Genomic DNA, 13,085 nt, shown 5'->3' on the forward strand with positions numbered 1-13,085 from the left:
AAATGCTGTAGCCTAACAGTTCAAACTGGAAAGAGCTCCCTTATGCTGATTATCAGATAGTGCTGTGAAACAGGAGATGGATAAATGAGCCACAGCTTTCCATGGAAGTGAAGAGAGAACATTTCATCACAGTTTACACCCACTGTTTAACAAGGGAATGCTAATGGAGAGGAATTTGCATCCACGCTTTGCATTTACTGTCCTCCTCTCAAACATCACAGTAATTTAGTCCTCATCGAACTGCCATGCTCTTGACTGTTGTACAGTCACTAGAAGGGAAGTCACTTGTTTTTAATGCTGCTTTTGTGGTTTACCTTCAAAATTAGACACAACTGAGCTGCCTACTGAGGCGTCAATGATCACAAGGCAAAATTGTGCTACTTTCTGAGACATCTTGTTTTGATTAAAAGGAAAAGCAGCGCCAGTCCAGAAATACATTGTGCAGTTTAGTGGATGAAGTCAATGCAAATGTCAGTTATGAATGTATTTTTTATTCTCAGCAGAGATGTTAAACAGTTTTCCTCTGACTGGCAAGATGATCGTGTTTTGTTTGTAAACTGGAACACAAAGATTATGGGCCAAGTCTGACAGTGCTGACACAGTGTTCATATATATATATATATATATATATGTTATTATCCTGGTGAAATAAAAGCTTTTCTGTGGATGCAGAGCAATTTTGACACAATCATTGAGCTATTAAGGTTTGTTTTTGGATGCCGACCTCACAGGGAAAATTATCCAGATTTCATTAGTCAAGGATTTAGTAGGTATCTTGTAAAATGCGATGAAATTTTATAGTCCGATCAGATTGAATTAAGATTGGACTGTAAAACTCTATCATGACTCCACAGAGGTTCATTGGTTTAAGATTTTTTTTTTAAAGAAGTCTCTTATGTTCACCAAGGCTGCATTTATTTGATCCGAAATACAGTAAAAATGGTAATATTGTGAATATTATTATGAAATATTTCAAATAACTATTGTCTGTTTGAATTTATTTAAAAATGTAATTTATACCTGTAATGCACTGCTGAATTTTCAGCACCATTACTCCAGTCTTCAGCGTCACATGATCCTTGAGAAGTCACTCTGATATGCTAAATTTGGTGCTCAATTTAATTTCTTATCATCGTCAATGATGAAATCAGTTGTACTGCTTAATATTTTTTGGAAACCATTTTTCAGGATTTTCTGATGAATGGAAAGTTCAAAAGAAAAGCATTTATTTGAAACTGTAATGTTTTATAACATTTTAAATGTATTTACTGATGCTTTTGATCAGTTTCAGGTGTCCTTCTTGTACATACATATAAAAAAAATAAAAAAATCTTACTGACCTCAAACTTTGGAACAGTACTGTATACAGTGCCACTTTTGAAACGGGTGGGAAAAATTCCCATAGACTTTGCAGTGAGGAACTACAGACCAGAATATTGTTGAGACTTGAAGCTGGACACTTCTGTCTCAAACACACTCGCAATTACAGCAACAAGCTACCACTCAGAAAACCTTAGCATCTATAATGCAATGCCCTGTTATTTAGTTCAGTGTTATGGTGACTGTACCTGACAGCCTGAACTGAGTGAAGCTTATTTGTCTGCATTTACTGTGACTTTAGTGAACGTTGACCTTGATTTGAATGTGCAGTTGGCACTGCCTATTACGTAAGAGAATTGTTTTGGTTGTCCTCACATTCATTTGTATGATTGTGAGGATATTTAAACACCGCTAAGCACTCTGTACTGTTAATGCTCTGTTGATCTAGACGGCTACTGGAACGTTTGCTATTCCTGCATATTTGCATTTTACTAATGAATGTTCAGTGTGACTGATGAGGAAAGCTAATTAAACAAAAGCAAACATCACGTGGAAGTCAAACACCAGCCGACATGGAGTAAAATCATGTTTAACGAGATGTCAGTCAAGCTTATGAGCCACTTCCTGTTCCTTCTCTCTCATCAGAATGTGGAGTTGCCTGACTCCTTCTCACCTGAGCTCAAGTCCCTCTTGGAAGGACTCTTACAGCGAGACGTCGCCAAAAGATTGGGGTGTCTAGGACAGGGGTAAGTCAAAATCCCTTCCATCGAGATTAGACATCTGTAATACTTAAACATTTTATCAGATGTGTATTTGGTTTGTAGTGAACTATCCAAATGAAAAATAAAAATTTTAATGCCACTTGTCCAAATGAAGTTGAACTTATAAAGACAGAAGGGCATGCTGGGAGTTATTTGCAGCTCGTTCTGAATTGCTGACACCTGCTGGTCAAAAGTGGTGATGGTTGATATACATGCTATTTTTCCTGCATACATACAGTATACTCATGCAAAGCAATTTATAGCTATATCTATGTAGCAAATCTCAATTTATTTTTGTTGCAAACTAAATTATCACCCAGCTCTTTAAATAAAGTTTGATATGCATGTATGTCTAACTATATCTGCCTACATAAAGTATACTCAGGTAATGCGATTACTGTCTAGCAACAAATTTCAAATGTGCGATTGTTTATATCATTGCAACATGCAAACTATATTACTGTCCAGCTCTTATCTGCTAAATGCAGCTATAAGACATGCAAATGTCAAGATTTTAGAAATATCAACATGATTTTCTGTAAAGCTGCTGTGAAACAGTGTGTTGTGTGAAAAGCACTTTACAAATGTATTTGACTTGAATGTGATCTCTTTTATGCTCTGTAGGGCGTCAGAGGTAAAGGAGCATGTGTTCTTCAAGGGAATCGATTGGCAGCAGGTCTATCTTCAGAAGGTGAGACCTTCAACCTTGTTTTCAGTACCAGCCCTGTTGCAGTACTCATACACTCTGATAGAATAAGAGGTTTTGTGTAATTGCAATTTATAACTGATCTGATTTAGAGTCCAGATGATGGACTAGTCATTCAGCAATCGATTAGCAAGCCTCAGATTTTTTCTTTTTAGTGGTGCTGCTTTAATAGGAATGAATTTAGATGAACATCATCGCGGAGAGTGTGTTAGAGTGCTAACAGTGACTGTTAGCATACTAAAATCCTCTCTAGGAAGTCGTGACTCTAATTTCATTCCCTTTACTGCACCGTTGGAACCGGCATCAAAGCACAAAGCCAAGCCTTCAACGATACATTTTCATAAGACCATTACTGTCAGACCTCAAATCACTTCCTGTGAGCAGTGTTCCCGTTAGTGTGCACAATCTGTAGATCTCTGTGTTATGAGGACTATAATAGTTTTCTGAAATAACAGGTCATTGAGCTTGTGGAGTGCAACAGTCAGGTTCTACAAGTAAAAGCTCCATTCATTTTATCCATAGGACAACTGATTTTAAATGATAACTTATAAACCTTACTGTAAGTTTAGAGATTGCAATTCAATGGTTTTGAGTTTGTGTTGAAAAACTGTGTTACCCATGTTGCTGTACAGAAAATTTCACCAATCAGAGAGTAACAAATCGCACCAAAAGATCTTGCCGGGAGAACTCATGTAATCGTAATTGAGTCAGACTCATTATGCTGTTATATAATGTATATAATCAGCATTGTTAAATTATTAGTTTTATAATCCTCCATCATTTTGCAAGATGAACTAGCTAATTTTGAAAATGTTGTTTTGAGTTTGTGTGATATTAATTCTCTGAATCTTTTGTTTGGTTGCAGTACCCCCCACCCCTCATTCCCCCCAGAGGAGAAGTCAATGCTGCAGACGCCTTTGACATCGGCTCCTTTGATGAGGAGGACACCAAGGGAATTAAGGTAAAACCAGTAACCGAGAGACCAAACTTTTCACTCATTCCTCTTATTGGTGCTCAAGGCTGATGTCTTTGCTTCAGCTCACTGACCATCAAAGTGGACTACTTAGTAGGTCTTTAAGTGGAGCCAAGATTGCGTCCAGCACTGAGAGAACCGTATAAAATCTAAGAGCACTTGAGCTTGTGTTTCATGCTTTAAAAACTGGAGGAATTATCCACTATGCTGTGAGCATGTTAAATGACTCCCTTATAGCCAGAATTTGACTTCTAGCAGAAAGTCTGGTCTATGTTGCAACTTTATCTCTGCCCACTTAGACGGAATGAAATTGTCTGAATTGAAAGTAATTGTAATCTTTGTCCCTCTCCCTTTCAGCTGCTTGACAGTGATCAGGAGCTCTATAAGAACTTTCCGCTGGTGATCTCTGAGCGCTGGCAGCAGGAGGTGGCCGAGACGGTGTATGATGCCGTCAATAGTGACACGGATAAGAATGAGGCACGCAAGCGGGCCAAAAACAAGCAGCAGGGCCATGAAGAGGGTGAGACACAGCACATAAATTGTATTGTTGTATTTATTCATTTTCTGCCCATTTCCCCCCAAATTTGCATTAATGTATGATGCCTTATTAATCAAATATTTTTTTTAGATTTTATGTATTTATGTACTATTTATGTTTTGATATTCACTGTCATTCAAAATTTAGGGTAAGTACAAATTTTAAGTTTTATTTAATTTTTTTTATTTTTATTTATTTTTTGTTTGTTTATAAAGGCTGGTATTTACTGGATCAAAGATAGTAAATTCAGAAATGTTGTGTTATATTATTACAATTTAAAATAACTCTTTTCTATTTTAAGTTATTTCAAAATATTATTTATTTCTGTAATTGCAAGCTGAATTTTCAACATCATTACTCCAGTCTTCATGTGCTCCGGTCACATGATCCTTCAGAAACCATTTAAAAATATCCAGATTTTTTTCAGGATTCTTTGAAAAGAAAGTACAAAAGAGCAGCATTTACAGCATAATTAAAAAAATATTTTGTAATATTATAAATTACTTTACTGTCACTTTGGATCAATATAGCTAAAATAATGTATTAAAAAGTATATATTTATTTAAAAACATTTTAAATCATTTAAAATTTAACATTAATTTTAAAAACATTTTAAATTTTAAAAACACCCCAAACTTTGAATGAAAGTGTAACTGTAATATTTTTAGAATTTATTTTAAATTTTGTATATTTTATAGTTTTTGTTTTTTATATATAGCCAACTATTTGGTTTTGAATCTTGAAATATAGCCCTGATATTGCTTTGTGAAATTTGTCCAATAATAAGCTAACATATATGTATAGCAGAGCTTCCTGTGCAGTGAATAGATATTTAGAAGATTTTATTTCTTAGAGAAATCTATTCATATACACAACATTTGTGACTAGTGAGAGGTGCCATGGCAATGTACACAGAACAGCTGGTTGCAAAATGCTGTTTGTAAACATCCTGTTTGCTCTTCATCAGACTCTCATTTTCTGACTGTATTTTGGACTTCCAGAAGGTCAAGAAACCTAATTTAACAGCCGCTCCAGGCGTCTTGTCGTCTGCAGCACTCGGTCATTTACCCATGTTTTAAGCCGGTCCAAAAGATAATGTTTTCTGGTAGAAACTCCAGTTTGTGTTAAATCATAAGACGTCTTCAGAATTGACAAGCAGTAATTTCACACAGTGGTGCAGAGAGAAGAAAATGGCCTCTGCTACGGTAGTGCTACATTCTCCAGCATGAATTAAAGGCCCGGACTGACATCAGCTAATCGACATTCACGGGTCCAGCGTCAGTTCCGTCAGCGACCTCGAGGAGAGGCCTGAACCCTACGTACTTGTCATGCAGTGCTGGTGCCACATGCTTCCCTCAAGGGATAGACACAGAACCCATCACATGACCGACTGTGCGCTGGTCAGAAATAGATCTGAAATAGCCTGTGTAATTTAGGAATTCAAGTGGGTTACATCTGAGAGAGAGTCATTTATTCACTGTCAGCTCTTTCCAAATGTGACTTTCTTTATAAAAAAAAAAAAAGAATAAATATGAATGAGAGTGTCCCAAAGATACTGAATTTTAAGTTAATGCATTTATTCCAAAATGGCTTTGAGTGTTATGTTGACTGTGTGTGTCTGTGGTGTTTGTGCAGACTATGCGCTGGGGAAGGACTGTATTATGCACGGCTACATGCTAAAGCTAGGAAACCCCTTCCTGACACAGTGGCAGCGGCGGTATTTCTACCTGTTCCCCAACCGCGTCGAGTGGAGAGGTGAAGGAGAGTCTCGGGTGAGTGTTTTCGTGTGTTTTGTTTGCTCTTAGCACCTGTATAAAGGGTTAAAAGGCCATTTTTTGAGAATGAACATGCCTGTGTGTCCCTACGCTGTAGGAACATTGGACTAAAACATTAAAAAAACATAAATTCAAGGTGAGTCTGGTGCATTTTAGCTGATTCCCCCTCTCCTTTAAATTGCATTGTTCATGGCAGAGCAGGTAATATCAAGATTTTGATTAAAAATTCTAAGAAGGAGAAGGCGAGGAGGAATCACATCACTTTACGTAAACGCTACATCGTCCTCCACCCTGCTCCAAAATTCCCATAGTGACGCAGGTTCACCTGCAGCCTAAACCATTGAGACACCCACCTCTCCTTTTAATATCCTCTGCTTCTTTCCACTGCTAAACCAAACCTCAGTCTTTTCCCATCCGGAGGAAGCGTTTGTGCTCAGATCTGTGTAATGCAGAAGTAGGTCACTGCAGGTTCCCTGGGGCAAGAGAGTTTCTGCCCTGATCTGTAACTAAGATAAAGAAGTGCAGATTTTGCCAGTTTCCTGCATTTTTAACTCCCAGAGTCCCTGAATCTTCGATCTGAAGGGTAAATGCACTTCCTGTGGAACTTGTTGGAGAGGAGATGCGTGGAAACGGATGGAAAGGAAGGCCACTCGCAAGTCAGATTTGCAAGCAGTGATGCTTATACTTGACTACATTGTAGTTCTGTTTTCTCAATTTTAGAGAGCCAGTCTGGCTTTAATTTTCATTCATTCATTATTTATTTTATTTTAAAGTTCTATAATATAATGTTTTTGAACTTATGTCAGACTCCATTCATTCATTTTTAATTAATTTTATGTAAGGTCAGTTTTCAGTTTGCACCCATCCTGTCGGTTTCAAATAAAACTTGTTTATACTATTATTGTTTTTAATTTAATATTAATCTCACTGGATTATACAGAAGTAGCCATTGTGACATGGTGATTTAATATTTTAAATAAATATTGTTGTATGATTACAGTAATATAAAATTTTGGTCATACAGCCCAACCTTAGTATTTGTAATATTATATAATAATGTAACACTGTAATAATCAGTACATTCCTATTTTTATGTTCTAATACAGTGTATTTAAACATGTTTATTTTATTTGTTATTTATTTTTACTTTAATTTTAATTTAAAATTAAACATTTTAATTGACTGTACTATCAATGCCATTTCATATATATACTGTATAAATATATATATATATATATGTAACATAGATAGAAACACAGAATTAATTTGTTTGTCATTTCTTGAAATTGATCTCTGCATCCCTAGTTTTATGCTGTTATACAGTGTTATTTGAAAATCGTTTCCTGTTCTCGCAGTCGAACGGTGAACAAAAGGCTTCTTAGGAAAAAAACACTGGCTGTCTAAGTCTTCACACAGAAGTGCACTTTAAATCAAGGTCTTTAAAAACCAGACTGAATGTGGTACGTGTCATTTAGAGGAAAAATATTTGTACAGAAGTGAAATGATTTCCATTATCCTCCAGTCTGAGGGGAATCAGGTATCCGCGATCAGACAGTTACATGAGATGCTGTGTCTGTGGCCCGCTGTACCACCACTGACTCATTGAGTACAAGAACAGCTTGTCATCCGTGTCTTTGCTCCCTCGTAGCCCCAGACAACCTCTAGAATTTCTACCACAGTGTAAGTGACACCGATAGATGCGTATACCTCAAGCATAAGGTAAAATCCCACCCATACAGAGCTAGCAGGTAGCATGGCGTGTTCCTCTTGAACACAGTAGGATAATCTGTGAGAAGACTCTTACAGGAACGCACTAATTAGTCTTTCCTCCCCCCAGCAAAACCTGCTGACCATGGAGCAGATTGTGACTGTGGAGGAGACGCAGATCAAGGACAAAAAGTGCATCCTGCTGAGGATCAAAGGAGGGAAACAGTTTGTCCTGCAGTGCGAGGTAGGGCACCTTCATGCTGTTCTCACAGTCTCGTCGAGGGATTTTCTCTTCCCCTTTTGGTTTTGCATTATCTTGCTTCACTTTTATTGTTCCCTATGCCTCTTTTTCAAACTCTTGTGAGTGTTTTATTATAAATGAATACATGAGTTAATGTAAAAAATAAATCAAAAATTCCATTTGAACAAAATTCACACATTTACACACATACTGTAATATCATATGAGATTCAATAATAATGCACAATTAATAATGAATATTACATAGTGAATGTTACTGTTATTTTATGGCCTTGCTTTTCTTAGAAAATAAAACTTTTGTTTCAGACACAAAAATAAGGCAGAAAATGTAAAGCACTGCCTCTGTGGTCTGCTTATACATGATAATGTTACATTTATTGAGATTAATATAATTAGTAATATACAATTAATAATAAATGGTACCTAGTGTTTGTTACTGTTTTTTACTGTCTTTTTTTCTCAAAAAAGAAAACGTTGGTTTCAATCACAAATATAAGACAACGTGGTTGTTTATTTTTCATTTATTTTTTTTAATAAATAAATAAATAACCACAGTATATACAGTACTTTTGGTCATGTTGCCTAAACGTTCCATGTGTTCCCTTATGTTTGCTCTTGTGTTACTTCCTACTTTTCCAGAAAAAGTAATGCACAGCCTTTATGGAGTTCTTAGGAATGATATTAAATTTAAATAAATAATTGCCTAGATAATCCAAAATAGATGGATTGTGCAGAAAAAAGCAGGGCCTCTGTGGGTTCTGTGTGTGCTGCTATGAACTTCTGTTCTAGGAAACCTCCTTTATCTATTTGAGTCTATTCTGTGGGAAATATTTTTCCCATCTGCACAGGAGCCGCGTCATAAGTGCATGTTCGTGCATTTGCAGACCTTAGCGAACATTAATCTGAAATTAAACCTCATAATGTGCTGATTTGAAATGGTTTTTATGGGCAGCTCATGCCATACAAATATCTCTCAGATCGAGGCTTAAGCTCGATTGATTCCAATCCAGTTTGACTTTTGCATGCTAATGATACTCTAGGTACAAAAGCATACCAAAATATTGGTGCAAAATACATTGAATAAAATCTAGTTTCATTTAATTCCATAAAGTGACTTTCAGAATGCAGTCTGGTATTGCTTTATCCACAAAAGAATTACATTTTCTGCTGTATTTTAAATTTTGCATCCAAAAGTGCTGATTAGGCAGCTCACTAGCATTTAAAAGTTCTTGATATATAAAAAAAATTGTAAAGCAGTTGAGACTGAATTTCTGTTATTTTACTTTTCACAGAGTGATCCAGAGTTCGTACAGTGGAAGAAGGAGCTCACCGAAGCATTCACAGAGGCCCAGAAGCTGCTGCGTCGTGCCCCCAAAGTCATTGGCAAGGGGCGAGCCAATGTTGTGGAACTGTCCAAACCTCCGCTCGCACACCGTAACAGCAACGGCCTGTGAGCCGCCCACCTCCCGCCACCCTTGTCCACCACTCCCCTCCATCCTCTTCATCGACACACACACACACATGCACATACTCTTACACTCTCTCTCTCTCCCAGCAAAATGCTTGTCCAGCACCATTAGGCTTCCCAACCGGCACAGCGAGCCGCCATATGGTCCGTCTCAGAAGGTTCTGCTGGACTGTGCCCTGCTGTTCTTCAACTGTTCGTCAATCAAATGCACACACACACACAGTTCCTCGCAACGTGATACACTGGGGTGGGCGTCACTCCAGGATAATGTTAAAGAACAATCAGTGATGTCAGTGCTGTATCTGGGACCTCGTTTTGACCAGTGGTGCAGGCTGGTATACTGCGCCCCTTTTGTGAGCATGTCATTCCTTCTGTGATCCCCACGTTCTCCTTGCACACACCGGCATGCTCGTATATTAGCAAAGAAAGAGGCCTCTGCTGTAATAATGTCCACTTGGAGCTGCTCTTTCAAGTGGCAGTGTACTAGAGCCAGACAGTATCAGTACCTCTGCTAGAGCCATGCAGCCTGAAAGATCTAATCAGATGGAAACAATCTCAAAAAACGATGGCTTAAACGATATCACTCCCGTTGTCTTTCATGTCCTTTGTGGGAACGCCAAGGCCACCTCACCGACTGTCCCATTCCTGAAGCATATGCTTTGCACCACTTTCTGTCAACATCGTGGGCGCATGGCATGCATGCCGTTTTTTGCTAAACAGACTCAGATTTGGGGACTGTTGTGGCACCCGACCTTCGTCCCGTACTTGTAAAGTACAGAATTCTTGACACTTCCTTAATAATCGCCAACAGATTGAACGAACTGCAACGGCGAGTGTTGTGCGCATCCAAGTTGAGCTCTCAGAGGACTACGTACAGTGTAAAAATTAGGGAGCGTTTTTCTTTCTGTTTTTGTTTTTTTTGGTGCTCAGCCCTTGTAAACACCAAACTTGGTTGGGTCGCTCACGTGCATTAAGTGCATGTACTTATGCGTGTACACAATGCAAAAAGTAGGTGTTGTTGCTTTAAAGGAAATTCCCCAATATTTTCACCAGGAAGAATTGTTTTCTTTCACCTTGAATGTATTTTTGTTTCTCTTTTTTGTTCGTTTGTTCGTGGGTGGAGTGATTTACGCTGCTTGACACAATTGGTAGGAACGTGGCGGGATGTTTGCTAAAACATGAACCCAACCCCTCCCCCTAAACCCACAGAAGTGCAAAAAGTGCCAATGAAATAAACATTCGACTTGAGACACCTGAGAATTCCTTGAGTCCAGGCCGCCTCCATCTCCCTGTGAACGGACCCCAAGAACAGTGTTGGAAACTGAACGCACAGATAAAAACTGAACTGCAGACCTCCAGTTGCGTACAAGGGCGCCAGTGGACAGTTGACGATGCATGATGTCTCGGTTAGAGGGACCACTTGGAGAGAAAAAAAACAGCAGCAGCATCCCTGGAGTCTTCTATCCGACTGTATATATGAATCCTTTCTCTGTGCATCTACAGTATAATCTTCTTGACAATGTTTGCATATATGGCGAATCTCTGTCTCTGCCTGTCTGTGTTTGTCCCTATGTCTCAGCTTTGGGGGGGCGGGGTGGGCTGGGTTCACATCTGTCAATAAATCAGCGGGCGTGTGCAAACCTCAGGCTGAGAACTGTGCGTACACTCCTCTTTTAGGACCTTCGGTGTGAGAGCGAGAGTCGGATGGCTTATCTCATAATGAGGTGTGAGGAGGTCTTCTGTCTGTCTCTCGTGTGTTTCGTCATTATCCATTCACGGCAGGCAGACCGTTATTCAGTACGATGATAGTAGGACGCTCACACTTGCAGGTGTTTGGAAAGGTGGGCTGCGGGAGGAGAGACAACTTAAAATGTTTGTTGTAAGGCTTGATTTAAATATAGTTTAAATTTTTATATTGTTTTGAATGTGACGCAAATGCAGATTTCTATAGATGACATTTTTTGGAGTATGTTATGTGCATTTATTTTGGTCTTTTTTTTTTGGAAAGGAAAAACAAGCACAGCTTAACAGGCATGAGGTGATTTTAAAGAATTGTTTTCTTTGTGTATTCAGGTTTTTTTTTTTTTTTTTTTTTCATGCAGTAATTTTCTTTTTCTACGACTCCCTTCAGTGCATTTCCAGTGATTTGCATGCGGCGCTCTGCAGAAATCGCAGGGTTTTGGGAGTCGATCAGTTTTTGTAGCCTTTATGTGTCGGGGAGGTGCCATCCTGCAGATGTTTTAGTGCCCTTCAAGGGTTTTATTTTGAAACCAAAATGGCTTGTTTTGAAATATATATCACTGCACTTTTTCCACCACGCTTCATGAGCTGACGAAAAAAAAATGTGCCAAACGACTGTAGGAGAATGTCCTTGAACCAATGAAAAGCTTGCGTGATGCTCGCCGGCTGTTTCTGAAACTAAAATTGGTACGTTTTAACGGGCGAGCGGCAGCGAGTTTGAGAAAGGGTACAAAAATGTGACCAAATTCAGGTGACATGGAACAAGTGGGCTGCGAGGCAAACGATCCGACGTCATTGACGATACGCCTCAAAGCTACTGACCGGCGACGACCGGTACCGTTTTTTGAATATGCTAACCCATTTCTCAAAAATAGGTTGGCACCTCCGCCAGTCCTAAATATCCATGTTTTATTCAGGGGTTTTATATTTTATTTTAACGGTAGCTTTTCAGTCACTTCGTCAGTGTTTGCTTCATTCAATTGCTTGTGTGTCTGTTCCGTAGCGGTGAATTTTGTGTGGGGGCGAACGCAGGTTTCGAAACGCAAGAGGGCGATTGATAGGAAAGAAAAAAAAGAAAACAAAATCTAAGTATATATGTGTATATGAAATGAAAACAAATGAGCTTAGGTTTATTTAAAAGACTTTACGACGTAGACACAAAAAAATTGACTCGGGAAGGGATTGGGTTCGATGTGAGTTCAACTATTTGTGGTGAAGAATCAGCTCAGATCTTGCACATAAAAGTTTAGATATTGTACCTACGAGTTACAGATTATTATTTTTGTTTGTTTAATACAGGTCTCTCTTGCTCTTTCATATTTATTGTCTGGTCGGGGAGCTAGTCCCTCTGTGCGTTGGTTTTCCTAGGGCACAGAGCTGTCGAGTATCTGGGTTTACAGTCAACCGAAACTCTCTCTTTTTCATGTGCCACAAACAAACGCAAACGCAAATACTACTGTCTGGGGTTATTACCGTTACGGTTATGATGATTATAATTATTGATAATATTATTCAATGAATGATAATTGTTATTAAAATTATTTTTTGTTTTTTGTTTTTCAGAACAGCTAGGAACATGTGTGTTGGACTGCTTATAAAAACAGTTCAGAAATAAAAGCCCCTTTTTCGTGTTGCCATGTCTCTTGTCTCCATGCTTTCAAGCCGCTTCATTTTGGGATTTATCCTGTTTGTATTAGAATGAGTTTGTATCTTCAGAGTGAGATTTATAAACTTAAATCTCCATTAGGCAACTTTCAGGGCATGTTAAAGCCATTTGGAGGGACTGCGGCCAAGTCTCCTCACTGGAGCTCAGTGTGATTGAGCAGTGCATTAGTG

At 38.5% G+C, this 13,085-nt stretch overlaps 1 protein-coding gene across 1 annotated transcript in view; it reads left to right on the forward strand.

The window, feature by feature from the left end:
* Nucleotides 1-12,882, forward strand: part of grk3 (G protein-coupled receptor kinase 3) — a 51,822-nt gene extending 38,940 nt beyond the window's left edge. The window contains exons 15-21 of the mRNA XM_042733119.1: nt 1,966-2,066; nt 2,706-2,772; nt 3,653-3,748; nt 4,118-4,280; nt 5,934-6,070; nt 7,911-8,024; nt 9,334-12,882. Of these exons, the coding sequence (XP_042589053.1) occupies nt 1,966-2,066; nt 2,706-2,772; nt 3,653-3,748; nt 4,118-4,280; nt 5,934-6,070; nt 7,911-8,024; nt 9,334-9,495 (840 nt within the window). The 3' untranslated portion in view covers nt 9,496-12,882. The remainder of the gene's footprint in view (nt 1-1,965; nt 2,067-2,705; nt 2,773-3,652; nt 3,749-4,117; nt 4,281-5,933; nt 6,071-7,910; nt 8,025-9,333) is intronic.
* Nucleotides 12,883-13,085: the final 203 nt, after the last annotated feature.

Source organism: Cyprinus carpio, chromosome B10 (assembly GCF_018340385.1).
Source record: "Cyprinus carpio isolate SPL01 chromosome B10, ASM1834038v1, whole genome shotgun sequence".
Classification (NCBI taxonomy): Eukaryota; Metazoa; Chordata; class Actinopteri; order Cypriniformes; family Cyprinidae; genus Cyprinus; species Cyprinus carpio.